Source organism: Podarcis erhardii, assembly GCF_964252035.2.
Source record: "Podarcis erhardii genome assembly, chromosome: 14".
Taxonomy (NCBI): domain Eukaryota; kingdom Metazoa; phylum Chordata; class Lepidosauria; order Squamata; family Lacertidae; genus Podarcis; species Podarcis erhardii.
Window position 1 is genome coordinate 1,382,698 of NC_138503.1, and position 19,597 is coordinate 1,402,294.

Genomic DNA, 19,597 nt, shown 5'->3' on the forward strand with positions numbered 1-19,597 from the left:
GAGCACACTCACCATCCGCAGGCAGCCTCAGCCTGCCTGCCTGCGTGACCTTGGGGTGTGGAGCACACACACCCCTCACAGACAAAGCCACGGCTGTCTGAACATTGTTGCCTCTGTCTAACCTTTTGTGGTCTCAGTAGTCTGCGGTGTCCTGTCTGTAACCTTTGTCTCTGAGACCTTTCGTGTCCTTTGTCATACACTGTGCAAGGGGAAAATGATGCAGTGGAAACAGGTGCCAAAATAACTTTGTACCACCCCACGATCTCGGGACCAGAAGATATGTAAAGGTCACAGCCCAAAATGTATCTGCCTGGTTTGCATATTTGTCTCAATAAAAGGAGTCTCCACAGGGCTGGCTGGCAGCTCGCATGCAGCCCACCTGTGCGCAGCTCACCTGCATTATCAACTCCTGCCTCATGTCCGTCATTTCACACGCTGACCAACGCACAGTCTTCGCAGTAGGGCTCTGTTCCAATGGCATGAGTAGTCACAACAAACAGGTAGATTCCTATCTGCTGCAGCCTTCATCCACCTTCACAGCCATTGTAACATACTGCTTGTTATTATCCGCCTGTTCTGCCGTGGAGGACTTCTTGGATCATTCTTTGTCTAGTTCTTTCCCCTTGACCTTACTGCCTTGGGTGACCCTGCTGGGGGTACGAGATTCCTGATGGCTTTGCTCACAAGGGTCATAGGAACGTGCAAGCCCACTCACCATGACATGGTGATGATCCAGTGACTGAGTATTAGATCTAAGGCCTTTCTTGCATAGGCACCCTGCCTGTGGAACTCCATTCCTTGGCCACTGCACTACTGAGTTGACCAATGTGCTTTTATGTAGAAATATGAGCTGGGGCTTCTGGAAGGAGATTGGGTTTTGGCTGCACTGCATGTATGTGTGTGTTACTTTCATATTAAGTAGACAATAGTTGTATACAGGGAGCAGCTGTGCCCTTTTCGTGGAGGTTTATGAGTGCAGCCTGCAAAGAACTTTCTGATAGTAAGAGCTTTTCAACGTGGAACAGACTACCTCCGAAGGTAGTCTGTTCTTTACTGAAAGTTTGCAGACAAACCAACAGAGGTTGGATTGTCATCTTCCAGGGATTCTCTAGCTGTGATTCCTGTATTGCAGAGGTTGGATGAGATGAGCTTTGAGGTCCCCTCCAAATCTACAATTCTATGGTTCTGTCTGTCAGGTTGTGAGCATCCCCCAGCAGACTTTAGTTCTCACTTGCTTTCCAGTTCCCTTTAATGGACCCAGTTGTCAGAGAGCAGTTTTACTGGTTGGATCAATAAAATTATGCTTGATTTGTTTGCATGCATGGATGTAGAGCTAATGTCTACTATGACTTTGGACCAAGACTTCAAAACCACCCATAACAGCCAGAGAAGCCGTAGCAACTTTGCACTGACATCACAGCAGAGCAGGGAACCCTCGGAATGCACATGTTTATATTGCCACATTATGAAATTGCATCCATCTCCCTCTCCGTAGGGTTTTTCATGGGAGGAATTCCAGTGCAGAAGGCTGAGTATATTAAAGAAAACAACTCCGTATGTTCAAGATTTCACATCTGCCTTTGGCGTGTGTGTGTGCGCGCGCATTTAGCCAGCTCAATCCAAAGTAGCATATTCAGTCGATGTTCATATCTTTCTTTTTTCCCTGCACACTAATTACTTGGAATTTGTGATTTAAAGATGGCAGCCTAATTGTTTGTTTCCCTTGGAAATGTGGCTTTACTGTATGTTGTGGTTTAGTGAACTGTGAAATATCCTGCTGATGCTAATCTGTATAAATAAAAGATTCATAAGGCTCTTTGACAAATGGAACTCCCTGCTTGCAAGTCTGCTCTTGACAGACACTTTAAGTAAGATCTACGTTTTTGTATCTCTCTCTCTCTCTCTCTCGTGTGTGCGTGTGCACATATGTGTGTATGAGATCCCATGCTTGAGGTCATTACCTATCAAACACTCATGAGAACTGACAACATTTCACAGACAAATGACACTATCCCATTGGGTTATTTGATATTAATATTAAATGAAAATGTTTCAGTGTCTCTTCAAAATGCTTGGAACAATAACAGTCATCCTCTGGTTACAACAGAATCATATGTGCTCCACAATTTTGCATGAAGACAGGTAAAAGACAGAAAATTGCTTTGGGAAATAGAAGGCAGTGTCCTGAGAATCTCAGCTCCCCTTTTTTAAAAAAAATAGGATTTTGGTCCCTGGTGCCTGAAAAAGCAGAGGCAGTAACAGGGGGCAACACAACAGAAGTTTATAAAACTGCATGTGGGGTAAATAAATGTGTGTGTGTGTGTGTGTGTGTGTGTGTATGTATGTGTGTGTGTATCTATCCCTTGCCTCCCATTAATGCTAGAAGCCCAGGTCATCCAATGGAATAAAATGGCAGTTGATTCAGGAAAGTCAAAAGTTCTTTCCTGAACTGAAGTCCTTCTTCACACAAAGTGAATTTATGGAATTATCTGACATGAGATATGAGGCATAGATGGCTTAAAAGAGGGATTTGACAGATTCATAGAATCATAGAATCATAGAGTTGGAAGAGACCACAAAGGCCATCGAGTCCAACCCCCTGCCAAGCAGGAAACACCATCAGAGCACTCCTGACATATGGTTGTCAAGCCTCTGCTTAAAGACCTCCAAAGAAGGAGACTCCACCACACTCCTTGGCAGCAAATTCCACTGTCAAACAGCTCTTACTGTCAGGAAGTTCTTCCTAATGTTTAGGTGGAATCTTCTTTCTTGTAGTTTGGAACCATTGCTCCGTGTCCGCTTCTCTGGAGCAGCAGAAAACAACCTTTCTCCCTCCTCTATGTGACATCCTTTTATATATTTGAACATGGCTATCATATCACCCCTTAACCTCCTCTTCTCCAGGCTAAACATGCCCAGCTCCCTTAGCCGTTCCTCATAAGGCATCGTTTCCAGGCCTTTGACCATTTTGGTTGCCCTCCTCTGGACACGTTCCAGTTTGTCCGTGTTCTTCTTGAACTGTGGTGCCCAGAACTGGACACAGTACTCCAGGTGAGGTCTGACCAGAGCAGAATACAGTGGCACTATTACTTCCCTTGATCTAGATGCTATACTCCTATTGATGCAGCCCAGAATTGCATTGGCTTTTTTAGCTGCCGCGTCACACTGTTGGCTCATGTCAAGTTTGTGGTCAACCAAGACTCCTAGATCCTTTTCACATGTACTGCTCTCAAGCCAGGTGTCACCCATCTTGTATTTGTGCCTCTCATTTTTTTTGCCCAAGTGCAATACTTTACATTTCTCCCTGTTAAAATTCATCTTGTTTGTTTTGGCCCAGTTCTCTAATCTGTCAAGGTCGTTTTGAAGTGTGATCCTGTCCTCTGGGGTGTTAGCCACCCCTCCCAGTTTGGTGTCATCTGCAAATTTGATCAGGATGCCCTTGAGTCCATCATCCAAGTCGTTGATAAAGATGTTGAATAAGACCGGGCCCAAGACAGAACCCTGTGGCACCCCACTAGTCACTCTTCTCCAGGATGAAGAGGAACCATTGATGAGCACCCTTTGGGTTTGGTCAGTCAGCCAGTTACAAATCCACTGAGTGGTAGCATAGTCAAGTCCACATTTTACCAGCTTCTTTACAAGAATATCATGGGGCACCTTGTCAGATGCCTTGCTGAAATCAAGGTAGGCTACATCCACTGCGTTCCCTTCATCTACCAGGCTTGTAATTCTGTCAAAAAACGAGATCAGGTTAGTCTGATTCGTGGATAATTAGGCTGCCCCTGGTTCCTAGCCATGTCAGAGGCAGCCTGTCTCTCTGAATACTGGTTGCTGATGAACTACAGAGAGCAGGGGTAATCAGGAACACCCTTCTCACAGGTGCTCCTGAGCTGCCCCATCAATCTGCTATGAGCAGTGCTTGGGCAATGATCTTGGCTCAATCAGGAATCCTGGAAGGCTCTCAGTGTGCAACCCCCCCCCAAAAAAAACTGTTAATTGGATACTGTCCAAATATTACCCAGTGAGCTTCATGGTGGACTGATGATTTACTAGAACCAGGTCCTAGTAAAACACTTAAACTGCTATAGCACAGTCTCTCTCTCTCTCTCTCTCTCTCTCTCTCTCTCTCCTAGGAGATTTTAAAAAGAAGTCTCTGATGCTGAAAGGATAGCAAGGTTGACACCAGGTAGGCTTCTCTGAGAAACTAATTCCACAAATGGGACACCATACCACAGCAAGAAGATTACCTGATCATTACCTGCTTGCTCCACCTTGGGGGAAGAGCCTCTAAAGATGATCTCAGTGCATGAGTGGGGTGGTTCAGATAACTTGTTTAAATACTGTATCTTGCTTTTAAGAAACTCATAACTGAAGAAATGCTGACAAAATAACTGGGCTTCATGTGGTTCATTATTTAAGAGTAATTTAATGAACCGAGAAATAAATGTTTGTGGAGTTCAAAAAGTTAGTATTACAACTGGGGAAGCAGCATGGAAATGAAGCCAATATTCATATTGTCATAGCCCACAACTCAAATAATGCATTGTTAAAGTGACCTTTCTTAAGTGAGACATTACTAGCAAAGCTCACATATTAGAGAATATAGAGGTAGCACTAGGACTCATGGACATCCCATGATGCTGGATGTTGAAAGATTTAGGGCACAGTAAAGAAAGTCCTTCACACAGCACATGGTTCCACTATGGAATTCACTCCCACAAGAGACAGTGAGGGCCACAAACCTGGGTGGTTTTGAAAGAGGATTAGACAGATTCATGGAGGAAAAGTCTAGCAGTGACCTGCTAACTCTGATGGCTAGGTTTGAACTGTACTGCTGGAGGCAGGATGCTTCTGCAGGCCAGTTGGTGGATATAGCAGGGAGAAGAGATGGTTGTTTCACTCTGGTCCTGCTTGGGATTTTGCCATTGTGGCATCTGGTTGGCCCCTGTGAGAACAGGATGCTGGATTAGATGGGCCATTGGCCTCATCCAGTAGCCTCTTTGGATGTTCTTATGACCTTAAAGGTAAAGGTAAAGGTACCCCTGCCCGTACGGGCCAGTCGTGTCCGACTCTAGGATTGTGCGCTCATCTCACTTAAGAGGCCGGGAGCCAGCGCTGTCCGGAGACACCTCCGGGTCACGTGGCCAGCGTGACGAAGCTGCTCTGGCGAGCCAGCACCAGCGCAGCACACGGAAACACCGTTTACCTTCCCACTATAAAGCGGTACCTATTTATCTACTTGCACTTAAGAGTGCTTTCGAACTGCTAGGTGGGCAGGAGCTGGGACCGAACGACGGGAGCTCACCCCGCCGCGGGGATTCGAACCGCCGACCATACGATCAGCAAGTTCTAGGCACTGAGGTTTTACCCACAGCGCCACCCGCGTCCCTTCTTATGACCTTAGAGTTAGTTAAATGTAGTCATCAGGAGGCCTCTTAGCCAATCCACATCTTCTTGACTTCTTCCAGTCTCCTGTGGGAAATGTTTAGAAAGATAATCAATTGGGGAAGATCTTTGGTTTTTTTTGTCAGAAAGCTCCTTAATAATTCATAGAAAACTTTTGACTTTTTTTTTGCTTCCAACAGTTACCACTATTGTTTTTTTTAAACCTTGCATGCTTGCATGCTTACATGCTATACCATGTTACCTTGTAAATATTGTTTGATATTTCTAAGCAAGCAATATTTTTCTTAATACCTTTCAAAGTAATTTGAATAATGCTTAATGTCTGTGCAATACCTGTCACGACCCATAGGAAAATCCAGGTGTATATCACATTCAGATGAATTTTATTAATGAAATTTATACACTGCTTGATTGTAAAAAAGCAGTTTACAAAAACACAAAACAATAAAATTATCAGTTAAAACAGCTCTTTAAAACACTCAAAAGAGAAAATCAGCAATAAACTTAAAACAAATTAGAACATACATCAGGGTTTTTTTTAGCAGGCACTGCAAAGGGTAGAGTGAAGATGCCCGTCTGGTGTTAAGAGACAGGGATGGTGGGATGTTTTAGAACGTATGTGAGTAGTCTTTAGAAACATTTTTTTCCTGAAGAACTCAAGTAGCCTACAGACTGAATGCCCAGAAGCAGATTTTAATGAGGTGAATGGATCTTATTATTTGTATGTTTCAAACAGATGTTATACATGCATATAGTTTTATTGTTTTTCCTCCAAGTTTTTAGCGAGTCTTGTTTTTAATCAGTAAGCCACCTTGAGTCCCATCAGAGGAAAAGGTTGGGCATAAATAAATAAATAAATAAATAGTCATAACCTTACCACCAAGTAAGTGAGCATCTTGAGTAGCTACTCTAACAAAAACTTCACCTGTCTTATTTGTGGAGCCTGCATGCCAAAGGGCACAATAAACTCTTTCCTTTGAAGAAAAGAAAAGTTGCAGATTTATATTGTCAACATGGTTATAATGAAGTAGCCAGCGGGTGTTGAGTCCCAGATACGTACGTTCAGGATTGCAGCCTTAAAGTGTCCGTGTGAGTGACAATTTAATTTTGAATTTATTTTATAGCAGATCTTTACATCGTGCAGCACACCGCACCGAGAGCGCCTCCGAGGCTGTGAGAAGCTCCTCTCCATCGCAACGAAGCTGCCTCCGCGCAGCTCTGACAACCGGATCCTCGATGCCCATTTACGTTTACTCGGAAGCCGCTGTCACATTAATGGGACTCCAGATGGGCGTGCAATCGGATCTCAGGCTGAAAAGGAATGCGCCGAAGTCCTGCCAGTCTCCCTTGCACGCTGGCTCGGGAGGAAGCCCTAAACACACCCAACGGCTTCCTCCCCGCAGCGCCCCCCGCCGGGAAGCGTGCGCCTGCCATGTGCGCCTGGCTCCGCTCTAGGTTGGGACCGACCGAGGTGGGCAGGCAGGCAGGCAGGCAGGCAGGCAAACGCCGCTGCGGAAGCGCCGCCAACTCCCCCAAGCAGACTCTGGAGCGGGAAGGGACTGAGCCGGAGCCAAGCCAGAAGGGACCAGAGGTGGGTTGATGGCTGAGAAGGAGGGAGGGACGAGAGAGAAGGAGGCGGGGGCCAGCCTGGGCGCTCCCCCTATAAAGGCGGCTCTGCCCGGGCTGGGGTGCTGCATTCTTGCCTGTCGCTGCTGCAGGATCAGCCTCCTTCTGGTAACGGATGGTCCTCGCCGGTGAATCTACTCGCAAGGAGGGAAACCCGTCACGTGGGGAGAGCAGGGGGTGGTCGCGGAGGAAAGAAAGCAGCGCCAGGCGATTGGCATTCCGGCGCCGCGGCTGAGCCGGCAGCTGGCGGAGGAGAGAAGCGGAGATAGAGGAGGAGCCTCCATCTAGCCCGGCGCCGCCAGCGCGGGGCTCCACGGCCCGCCGCCTGCCAGGCATCCCCGAGCTTCCCGCCGGCCGCCTGCCCTTCCTCGCGCGGAAGCTCCGCCGCTTCCAGACCGCGGGAGACCCAGCTTGGGCTGCCGGGGCTGCGAGAGACCCACTGCCGCCGCCGCCGCCGCCGCCGCCGCCGCCGCCGCCCGGATCCCGGGATGGGGACCCGGGAGCTGTCCGTGGTGCTGATCCTCGCCGGGGGACTCGTGCACGGTGAGCCGCTGCCTCCGAGCGAGGAGCCGTCCTTGGTGCTGAAGGAGAGTTTGCTGGGGTGGCTTAGGAGTGTCCGAATAGGACTTTTGGTCTGGACCGCACACGTCTCACAGGCATTGCTCGCACTCTCCCCCGCCTCCCCCCCCCCCACATCGCCAAACACATACATTCTGTCTTAGTTTGGATGATCTAGTCTGGATAGAGAGGAAGTTTCCTCTGAGCTTGTGGGAGCATTTCCACCTCCTGATATTTCCCCTGCATATTGGTATTTGTGTGGCTTCCAGAGAAGAGGGCGTACTTTGATGATATTTATGTTATTTATGTATGGTGTGTATTTTAAGACCCTTAGAGCCTGCCTTTTAATAGGGTTTTTGGTGTGGAGAACCCCTCTCTCAACTTAAAAACCTCCATAGTAATGATGTAAGTAATATGCTAAAGTAAAGAAAGAATCACAAAAAGAATATACTAGCCAAACAAGGACAAAGTATGGATTGCTTTCAGCATGCATGATTTTGGACCTGCTCTGCATGTCTCTCTGGATAAAGCCTGGAATTGGCTCACCTGATCATTGCAGGGTATCAGGAAGGTGCTCAAGATAGTGGGCACCAGCAGGTAAGGTGAAAGATTTGTATTATCAACTCCTAATTCAGCTTGAAGATCATTAGGCGCTTGAGAACATGAGAGCTTAAAAGGACAAGAGTCTTTTGGAACTTTAAAGAACAACACATTTATGATGCCATAAACTTCCATGGACGAGTCCACCTTGTCAGGCTATCTTTATTGCAATTACTGTATAGCATTTATAATCCAGCCTTTCCTCCAAGGAGCTCAATATGGTGTACATGGTTCTTCCTCCTCCTTGCTGAATTCCCGCAACAACCCTGCAAAGTAGGTTAGGCTGAGAGGAGCAGCGACTGACCAAGGCCCCTCAATGAACTTATGACTGAATGGTTGGAACCCTGGTCTCCTAGGTTCTAGGCCAATACTTTAACTGCTTCACCACACATGGCATTTAGTGTATATAAGCACTGAGTGTACATACACATGGCATTGGAGGTGGGTGGGTGATTGTAAACAGGGAGTTCAGAGGGAAATTGACTGCAGAAAAGTATAGGCAGTGATAATCATGTAACTAACAGAAGTAAGTCACTAAAGCATTTCATCATTTCAAAGTTATGTTGTTCTAATATGGTTTTTTTGTAACATTCTCAGTGACAGATACTGTTGGATTTAGCCCCCCCCCAATAGATTAAGGGCTACAGCAAAGCATTTTAAGTCTCATTGATTTTCCTTGGAGAGATTTGAGGATGCACTAACCTCTCCTGAAGTACTTGAGTTTGCATCAAGCCCAAGGTGTACAAATCTTGGCTTCATCAAATAGATACAAAGCCTGAAATCCAGTACTTGAGAGTAAAGTTCTGTTGAATTCAGTGGGACTTAGTTATTTCCACACAGGTTGTAGTTGTGCTGTGAAGCTGAAAAACTAACTTAAGAGGAAGCCTGATTGAACTTGATAGGGGTTACTTCTGAGTAGACATACAAAAGATTGCACTGTTAGTGCAACTGTGTGAAAATGAATTAGGAAGACTAATTCCCTTTTTAAAAAGTATCCTTCAAAAGTTGAATTTCCACAAAGATACAGTTGGTCCATTCTTAGCATTTCTGTGAAGTTTAACATAAATGAAATGTATTATTAGAATAATAGATTCATAGAATTATAGAGCTGAAAGGAACCATGAGGTCATCTAGTTCAGCCCCCTGCAATGCAGGAATCTTTTTGTTCAATGTGGGGCTTGAACCCAGAACCCTGAGATTAGGAGTCTCATGCTCTATCAATTGAGCTATGTTCATTTATATGGTTGTGTGTGTGTGTGTGTGTGTGTGTGTGTTTGGCAAAACTATATAAAGACACCAATACTTCAAGAGGAAACTTTGAAAATGTAGACATTAAAAAGAAAAAAGAAAAAAGAATGCTGAAAAGTTTGCCAGTTTTCAAATTTGTGTGAATCTTCATTTCAGTTCTTATCCTCACAGCAGCTTTTGATGCTCCTGCTTAAGTGTACAATTTTTTAAAAAAGGTGAGCACATGAAGTGTTCTGGGAAAGGATTCTCCCGTCAGATAACCAGTGACCAAGCAGCGCACCCAACCCCCTAAATAACTGCAGGACGGTTGTGGGGAATCCTCACTCTCCCTGTCTAAATTATTCATACAACCATTTGGGACCAAATCAACCTTCCTCATTGAAATGTTTCAATTTTGACTCAAAGCCCTTGAATGAGGGTCTAATTCTGACATGATATTTCCACATATGCAGATCCTTATCAAAATGCATGCATTTGTGTGTACATGGTTATGCTAGTGTGCATTTGTGACATGTGCAGGTGAGTTGATGTGGGATTGATGTTGTTATTTTCTATAATAGCCCCATCAATGAATATGACATTTGGTAGAAGTCATAAAATCAGAAGCAGAGGGAATTTCAGAAGCAGAGGGAAATAATTAAGGGAAGGGGGAAGGATGGGGAAGAGAAGGAGATGGAGATACAAGAACAGCAGCACTTTCTAACATATGCATTGGGATGACAAATAAAATGTGTGGCCCCTCATATTTTTCCTCCCCATCCCTTTTTCTTTTGTGTCATGCCCTTAGAGTGTAAGCTTGTGGGCAAGAACAGTCTTACTTTAATTGATCATATCTAATCTGCTCTGAGAGCTTTTTCAGCAGAGGAGTACAAGGCTCTAAATAAATAAACAAACATTACAAAATGCACAAGTCAATGCATATACAGGAACACAATGTGAGGAATGACACCAGTTTGCCAAAGCTATCTTCTTAAGTAGAGAAATGTCAAATTGGTGAAAAGGCTAGTATCCAATGGTAGCCAAAAACCCTGAGCAGAGAGAGATCCGTTCCATCACTTGCCTTCATTCAAACTACCAATGACAAGGATTGTTTGTACTTACAGCAAGCTGTGCTTTAGAACTTCTTATAAATGCCAATTCCCCCAAGTGGGCTTGCTCTAAGCGCAATTTTTTCTAACCAATCAGCTTTGAGCAGATATTGGTCATGCTATGGAGTTCCCAGTGAGAAACTCAATAGCAATCCCAGTGGGCTTGTTATCATAGTTGATCAGCTGATTGGCACTTCCAGCAAGCCTGCTTTGGGCAAACATTAGCTGAGCTACAAAGTTTTCATTGGGAACTCTATAGCACAGCAGATCAAGTTTTTGGCTCTTCTAGCAAGGCCGCTTTGGGCAGGCATCAGCTGTGCTATGAAGTTCCCAGTTCCAGCCTGTTTGCAGTTGCCTCCAGCCAGCTGACTGGCACTGACTGCAAGCATTCCTTGCCAAGGAACAGTTGGGAACATTATAAGAAAATAGAAAGGGCCTGCTAGATCAGGCCAATGTCCCATCGAGTCCAGCATCCTGTTCTCACAGTGGCCAACCAGATGCCCCAGTGGGAAACCCACAAGCAGAACCTGAGCACAGGAGCAGCTCTCCTCTCCTGTGGTTGCCAGCAACAGCTATTCAGAAGCCTTGCTGCCTCCAGCTGTGGGGGTAGAGCAGGGCCATCATGGTGAGTAGCCAATTCTCCTCTAAAGCCATCCAAGTTGGTGGCCATCACTGCCTCCTGTGGGAGAGAGTTCCATAGTTTAACTATGTACTGTGTGAATAAGTACTTGCTTTTATTTGTCCTGAACATTCTTCCTCAGAAGCCACATCACCACCTGATGCACACTTGATGACACATATGAAGTCAGGTGTGAGGGGCAAGTAGGTGTGCTTTTGGGGGAAATTAATAATAATAGTAATAATAATAATTTTTTATTTATACCCCGCCCTCCCCAGCCAAGGCCAGGCTCAGAGCGGCTTACAAACAATAATAAAAACAAGAAGAATGATTACAACTTAAAAACAAAAATAAAATACAACATTAAAATAATGGAACATTAAAATATTAAAATGTAGCCTCGTCACAGGAGGAGAAGGAAAAGAAAACAAGAGAGAGAGAGAGAGAGAGAGAGAGAGAGAGGGAGGGAGGGAATCAAATTGGCTCCAAGCCAAAGGCCAGGCAGAACAACTCTGTCTTACAGGCCCTGCGGAAAGAAATCAGATCCTGCAGGGCCCTGGTCTCATGAGGCAGAGCGTTCCACCAGGCCGGAGCCAGAGTTGAAAAGGCCCTGGCTCTGGTTGAAGCCAATCTAACTTCCTTAGGGCCTGGGACCACTAGGGTGTTGCTATTTATGGACCTTGAGGCTCTCCGTGGGGCATACCGGGAGAGGCGGTCCCGTAGGTACGAGGGTCCTAGGCCGTGAAGGGCTTTAAAGGTCAAAAGCAGCACCTTAAATCTGACCCTGTACTCCACCGGGAGCCAGTACAGCTTGAAAAGCACTGGGTGAATATGCTCCCATGGGAGACCCCGTGAGGAGCCTCGCTGCAGCATTCTGTACCCGCTGGAGTTTCTGGGACAGCTTAAAGGGCAGCCCCGCATAGAGCGAATTACAGTAGTCAAGCCTGGAGATGACCGTCGCATGGATCACTGTGGCCAAGTCAGGGCGGGAAAGGTAAGGGACCAACTGCTTGATGCGGCGAAGGTGGAAAAATGTCGCCTTGGCTGTTGCTGTAACCTGCGCCTCCATGGAAAGGGAGGCGTCAAGGATTACACCCAAACTCTTAACGGGTGTCTTCGAAAGATTTAGTTTCAATCGGCTCCCACGAAACTATCCAGCCACAGCTTCCAAGCATCTGGTCAGTGTATCCGGGGCCGAGTCGGTGTGGCCATCCATCAGCAGATAGAGCTGAGTGTCATCAGCATATTGGTGACAGCCCAGCCCAAAGCTCCGGATAATCTGGGCAAGGGGGCGCATAAAGATGTTAAAAAGCATCGGGGAAAGAATTGCGCCCTGCGGCACTCCACATACCAAGGAGTGGCGCGACGACATTTCCCTCCCTAGTGCCACCCTCTGTCCCCGACCAGAGATAAAAGAGCACAACCAGTTACGGGCTAAGCCCTGTATCCCCACGTCTGCGAGGCGGCGGTCCAGAAGATCATGATTGACCATGTCAAAGGCTGCTGACAAATCTAAAAAGGATCAGCAGTCCTGACCCGCCTCGATCCAGTTGTCTACGGAGATCATCTGTTAGGGCAACCAGAGCCATCTCCGTCCCAAAACCAGGACGGAAACCGGACTGAAATGGATCTAATGCCTTATTGACTTATTGACTTATTAATGACTTATTGGCCAAATTTGGAGCCCCACCAGGCCCAATTTAGCCTGTGGGGTGGATGTTCCCCACTTCTTCTGCAAGGGAAGTAATCTGGAGGAGTGTCTCCCACTGTTCAGAGGATGTACATGGAGAAAGCACTTGAGAAGAGATGGCTATGTTGTTTGGACACCGAAACTTCTTCTCACAACTGTAATCCTGTACAGACACAATGCATACTAATAACCTTCACTTGGTCCAAAATGCAGTGTCCAGGTTACTGGCAGCGGTTGCATTCAGAACTCTTATAATCCCCATTTTAAAACTGCTGCATTGGCTGCCAGTTGGTTTCCAGGCCCAATTTAAGGTGTTCATGCTAGTGCTTACAGCCCAAAGTCACTTGGGCCCCAAACACCTGAAAGGTTGCCTCCTTCCCTAGAGGCCTTCTTGGGTGCAGAGATCATCAGAGAGGCCTCTTGGCAGAAGTGCTGGTGGTGGTCCAGGAGATAGGGCATTCTCTGCTGCAGCCCTTAGTTGCGGGATTCCTTTCCCATAATGATTGTGATTCCCCCCTGGGCGCTTATAGGGAAGGGCTGGTAATAACTCAGATTAATAACAACAGCAACCCAGAGAAGTGAGCTTTGCAGGGTCTACAGCAGCAGCAACTGACCACCTAAATATTTAGTATCATGTGCACTTGTGAGATCTGGCTCTGTTTCCTTTCCCCTGAATAATGTACACTTTGTCCAGACCCTACTGGATGGATTTATAGAATCCAGGATGATTTTTAAAATGGATCTTGACAGGTCATTTTGACTCTAGCCAACCTCACACTCCCACTCTTGTCTAGGGCTCTTTTTGCTGGTAATTCCCAAATTATCTCTGACTGAAGGCATACTTTGTGTTCACTGGTCATCCCCACTGGACCTCAGTGGTGTAGTTGAGCTTGTAATATATTCTTGGCTGCAGGAATAAGAAATATCTCTCTCTCTCTCTCTCTCTCTCTCTCTCTCTCTCTCTCTCTCTCTGTGTGTGTGTGTGTGTGTGTCTACATCTATGGTTGGAGTCTTCTTCATCTTTTTAAAGCCACGGCATCTCATCTAACCCTCATCCTTGATACAACTCACAATTAAATGAAGCTTTGCGCCTTTCCAAAAATGCCTGATTTAGAAGGGCCAAGGAAGTGATCTGGTCCTAGGCGAATCTCTCTCTCTCTCTCTCTCTCTCTCTCTCTCTCTCTCTCTCTCTCTCTCTCTCTCTCTGCTTTGAACTAAAGCAAAATTAAATGCCAGATGCCAGGCTAGACTGAGAAGCAGTGGATTGCCTAAGGCAGTCTTTGCCAACCCTGGCAGCCTCCATTTGTTTTGCCTGCACTGGGGCTGATGGGAATTGTGGTTCAAAACACCATGGTGGAAGAGCACATGACATTACCTGCAGAGTGCTTTGTGGAGTTGAGATTTAAATGGAGCCTTTCTGGCTCAAGGGTTGCACTCTGAGCGCTTGCCTGTCACCGGATCTCAGTAAGATTTTTCAGTAGCATGACAGTTTAGCTGTTTGGCTCTACCCACTGCTGATTTGAGCAGAGTTTTGAACCTGTCAGTGACATTGAGTTGACAGTGACATTTTTGTAAACTCCTCTATATTTGCCTCTGTTTCTCCAGTGTCCCTGCAGGGAGAGTACCAGAGGAAACTCTACAAGGAACTCCTGAAGAATTACAACCCTTTGGAAAGGCCTGTGGCCAATGACTCCCAGCCGCTCACTGTCTCCTTCAGCCTCAGCCTCAGGCAAATCATGGATGTGGTAAGTCTTTTCATTTGTATAATCCAGATCTCAGTGACTGATAAGGTCTTATGTAGTAGCAGGTTCACTGGCAAACACTGGAACCAATTACAGGGGGTTGCGGGTGCTTTGGCATCCACAATAATACATTTGTGGGACTGGGACCACACAAAGTCAATGGGCAAAATTGAAGCCCTTCATTGCAGGGTTGAGATATTACCTGCAATGCAACTGGTCAGTTAGTTAAGTATTTTTATGTATTTACTTGATTTAGTTGCCCCCCTGCCCCCTGGCTACACCCATGCCACCTTATGAAATGCATTGGGCCATAATAAATTGTCCATTGTACACCTTTAGAGTAAGTTTACCAGATTTTTTTCAAAGAATCCGGGGACACTTTTTTTAAAAAAAAAAGAGAGAAAAAAAGTTATTTAAACAAGTTTTTTTCTAAAAAAAGAAGTAATATCTTCTCTTCTGTGGTCTCCTCTGTCGCGTGGCCTTCATCTGGGCCCCAGCCTGCTCTCTTGGAGTACTAGCCACCGTGGAGTAGGCTTGGGTCGGGCTTGGGCTCAGCCACATGTCCTTGCCCTCCCGGTGCTCTCCTATCTCTCCTCCTCAGCGGCGGCAGTGGCGCAGCGAGGTCGGGGCTCTCCTCTTTTTTCTCCTTCCTCTTTCTCTCTCTTCCTTCTCCTTCTCCTCTCCTCTCTGCGTCGGCTCTGGGGTTTTCCTGGCCCCAGAGCACCACTGGGCAGTTGGCTGGGAACTCTCACTCCTAGCTCTATTTGGGTCATGGTGTGTGTGTGTGTGTGTGTGTGTGTGTGTGTGAGCAGTTCCCCCAGTTGACGCACCAGGCGTCCCCAGGTCCCTGTCAGCAGTGGCAGTAGCAGCGGCAGTCTCAGCAGCCCAGAGCCAGCCTGGTAGTGCAGTTGGCTCAGGCTGGCTTCAGGGGCTGCTCACTGTCATGGCGCCCGCCATTTTGCCTCGCTGGAAGTCTCCATATGATGTGTCTTGTGTCGTTGAACCAATCACAACATTCATTCCCTACTAATAAATCTACAACACTTAAAATATAAATCTGGGTACATTAAATGAAATCTGGGGACGGATTTTGTCTGGGGACAGATTTGTAAATCCGGGGACTGTCCCCGGGAAACAGGGACATCTGGTAACCATACTTTAGAGGCCTCCTCTCTCCTCCATTTCTGGTTTATGACTTTAAAGAAGACTGTTAAAATGTTGCATTTCCGTCCTCTGGCTTCTGCTCTATATATTCCATAGCAAATACTCTTGTTTTTATTGCAAGGCAATAAACTTTCTGTTATTTATAGGATGGATTAAGCTATTTTGCTCCTTTAAGTAGAATATTTTGTGGGTGGGGGGAACAATCTAAGAAAAATTATTAGAGTTATGTAACTGTTTTTGTTGTCTAAAGCTGTGAAATTGTTTTTTCAGACACTTTGGGGGAAAACACTCCTGAAGTTTTTCCTCCCGGTGTGACACTAATAGAAATTCTGCAGTTGATCTGCTTGATATGTGAATGACCAACAGGCAAGGGCAACGTTTGGTGATTCCTTATTCCTGGGTATATCAGACATAGGATTGCAAAATTTAACAATAGCCACAGTAGATGGAAATCAAGGGCAGGTTGTCAGCTGATTAGGATAACACTCTGCACCCACTTATTTATCTGGAGAATTTTTATTCAACCACCATTCCATTGTCAAAATAATGCTCAATTTGGCTCACATCATATTTAAACCCCCTGAAAGGCACCTAAGTTTCATGATGTACTTCATAAAATCCATTAACAATGGCAACTTTTGCATACTAAATTGAGCAGGTGGCCAAGCATCAGGGATGCAGGAAGCTGTGTTCCTCCAGATGTCAGACTCCAACTCCCATCAGCCCCACAAGCATGACCAATGACTAGGGATGATGGGACCAATAGTTCAGCATCTTCCCCATCCCAGCCATGCACAGGGGTAGTAACAGATACATTTTTAAAAGTGCCACAGGGTTCTGTATTGGGCCAGTTGTTGTTTAACGTCTTTATAAACAACTTAGGTGAAGGGATTTAGGGGATGCTCATCAAATTTGCAGATGACACAAAACTGGAAGGGGTAGCTAATGCCACAGAAGACAGAATAAGGGTACAAAATGACCGTAACAGATTGGAGAACTAGGCACAAGCTAACAAAATGAATTTCAATAGGGACAAATGTAAGGTTCTGCACTTAGGCAGGAAGAACCAGATGCACAAATATAAGATGGGAGACAGTTGGCTTGCTAGCAGTACATGTGAAAAGGATCTAGGGGTCTTAGCGAACCACAAGCTGGAACATGAGTCAACAGTGTGGTGAAGCAGCAGCAGCAAAACAAACAAACAAACAAACAAGCAAGCAAGCAAGCAAGCAAGCAAGCAAGCAAGCAAGCAAGCACTAATGCTATTCTAGGCTGCATCAGATCAAGGGAAGTAATAGTCTCACTCTATTCTGCCTTGGTCAGACCACATCTGGAATACTGTGCCCAATTCTGTGCACCACAGTTTAAGAAGGATGTTAACAAGCTGTAACGTGTGCAGAGTAACGTAATCAAGAGGATCAATTGTCTGGAAACTAAGCCTTATGAGGAAAGGTTGAGGGAGCTGTGTATGTTTAGCCTGGAAGATATGATTGCTACCCTAAAATATCTCAAGGGCTGTCACGTGGAAGATGGAGCAATATTTTTTTTTTAATGCTCTGGTGGGTGGGACTTGAACCAATGGCTTCAAGTTTCCAGAAAGGAGATTCTGACTAAACATCAGGAAGAACTTTCTGGTGGTAAGAGCTGTTTGACAGTGGAATTCTCTCCCTTGGGAGGTTGTGGACTCTCTTTTCCTGGAGGTTTTTAAGCAGAGGTTGGCTGGCCATCTATCATGGATGCTTCAGCTGATATTCCTGCATTGCAAGGGGCAGGACTAGACGACCTTTAGGATCCTTTCGAAGTCTTCAATTCTATGATTCTAAAGACAAGTTTTAGGAATAAATTGAAGTGGAATGTAGCAGTCCCCAATAATTCACCATTTAAGATCCCCCAAAGTAGAATCCTCTGCTAGCCATAAACTTCCCAATTACTTTATCTCTCTGCTTTGCATACTTAGAAGGAATCATTGACTAGATTACTTGAGGTATTGCATGCCTCCTCTGACATGGATCCTGCTCCATTGCTCATCTGGTTCTCTCATAGCAAATGTCCTTTGGCCTTCTCATTCCTTCATCCCCTTGCTTGTTAATTCACAGCTGGATGTGCCAGGCATTCACATGGATGAGAATGGCTTCTGTGGGAAAAATGCCCCTCTTCAAAAGGAGAAGAAAATATGGGAAAGCAAACCGTTGCTAAAGTAGCAGGCACATTTGGCAGTGGAACCCAGAAGATATATAAGCTGCTTATCAAAACTCTGCAGCCTCTCCTACTTACAGTAGCCTTAGGGGAAGCTCATCAAATCAATATTGTTCTTTTAATTGTTTGAGTTTTGTAAGCAGATTGGAGTGGGGGGGGGGCCTATCCTTCCTATCCACCATTCTATTTTGAGATTTTTCCTTTGTGAAACCTCAATCCTCCTCAATTTGCCATCACACCAGGATGAAGACTCAAGACAATGAAATGTAGGTATTTTATTAAAATTTAACAACTTGAGGACCTGCAAAACAAAATTGATTAGCCAAATTCAATCAATGTAACCAAATCAAATTTGTGCAGGTAGTTTTTAATAGATGGGGGTAATTCAACCCACATCACCTGTGCAAGTTAAGAGCTACAGTTGGGGTATATGAGCCCACCAGGCACATCATGTCTCCCTTGGCCAACATTCACCCCATGTGTCCGCCTGGTCAGAGGGCACCCTTCCCCAGCACCTGGGGAGCAACAGCAACTAAGAGATACCCACATCCCAACACTACCTCAGGTAGGAGATTAATCTTTCCTAGTCTACATGCCAATTAGTGTGGAGGAGGCAAACAAGAGAAGACCCAAAGCCGGTCAGGATCTCCCCTCCCTTAAATCCACTACTCAGCCCCTTGGAAACAGACAACTTGCCTTAAGGTCCACACTGCAAAATGGGTGTCAAATTAAGAAGAAGACAGAGTACAGGTGGAGCAGGCTTAAATCCCCTGCCCTGCCTCTCCCCATTCGGCAAAATTGCCATCAGGCAATAACTGTCTCCATCTTGTCTTGTCATCTTCCAGGAGAGGATGGGTGCGGAAAATTTGCCCCCCCCCTCAATGGTGGAATGGCATTCTTAGGAGGCAAGTTGAGATTTATCAGTTTTGTTGTTGTTTTTAAAATTCAAACATATTTCTAACTAATGGTCCATCCCAAGCAGTTAAATATTCTACAGGCACAGCTTTTTATAAAACATTATCAATACAATTTGGAATAAAGGCACTTTCCCCCTCATCCCTCATGGGAAGGATCACAGGGTTGTTTTATTCTGGAATGAAATTTATCAGGAGTTATCAAAGAATACTAAACACATATTCAAATTTATTCCCAGTTTTCCCTACTAAATATGTGGATGTGTACTTTGAAGATATTTTGCCAAAAGGAACTTTTGACATGGATGCTGCCAGGAATTCTGTAGCACAGCAGTGTAAGCCATTTTAAAAACTTGACTATATCCTTATGCTATAAAAATACCTGGAATTTGGTTATTGCAGAAAAAAGTAACACATAAGTTACTGGCCTCTAAGGGACAGGAAGATCCTGTTCAATTACATTCAGTATGGGGAGATTTTTAGTTCATATAGTGTTCAGATTTGCAGGTATCTCTCTCCGTGCCACCTAGAGAAATATGGTTGTCAATACAAAACAAATTCCTTCCAGTAGCACCTTAAAGACCAACTAAGTCAGTTCTTGGTATGAGCTTTCGTGTGCATGCACACTTCTTCAGATACACACACTGTGTATCTGAAGAAGTGTGCATGCACACGAAAGCTCATACCAAGAACTGACTTAGTTGGTCTTTAAGGTGCTACTGGAAGGAATTTGTTTTGTTTTGACT

The 19,597-nt window shown here is 45.4% G+C and overlaps 1 protein-coding gene across 3 annotated transcripts in view; it reads left to right on the forward strand.

The window, feature by feature from the left end:
- Positions 1 to 5,916: 5,916 nt before the first annotated feature.
- The window catches only part of LOC309328751 (neuronal acetylcholine receptor subunit alpha-7), a 95,898-nt gene continuing 82,217 nt past the window's right edge, over positions 5,917 to 19,597 (forward strand). Inside the window, exons 1-2 of one of the 3 annotated variants that reach the window (XM_081839080.1) lie at positions 5,917 to 7,575; positions 14,441 to 14,580. In XM_081839080.1, coding sequence (XP_081695206.1) covers positions 7,521 to 7,575; positions 14,441 to 14,580 — 195 coding nt within the window. In that variant the 5' untranslated portion in view covers positions 5,917 to 7,520. The remainder of the gene's footprint in view (positions 7,576 to 14,440; positions 14,581 to 19,597) is intronic. The other 2 variants (XM_081839078.1, XM_081839081.1) reach the window with 2 other exon arrangements.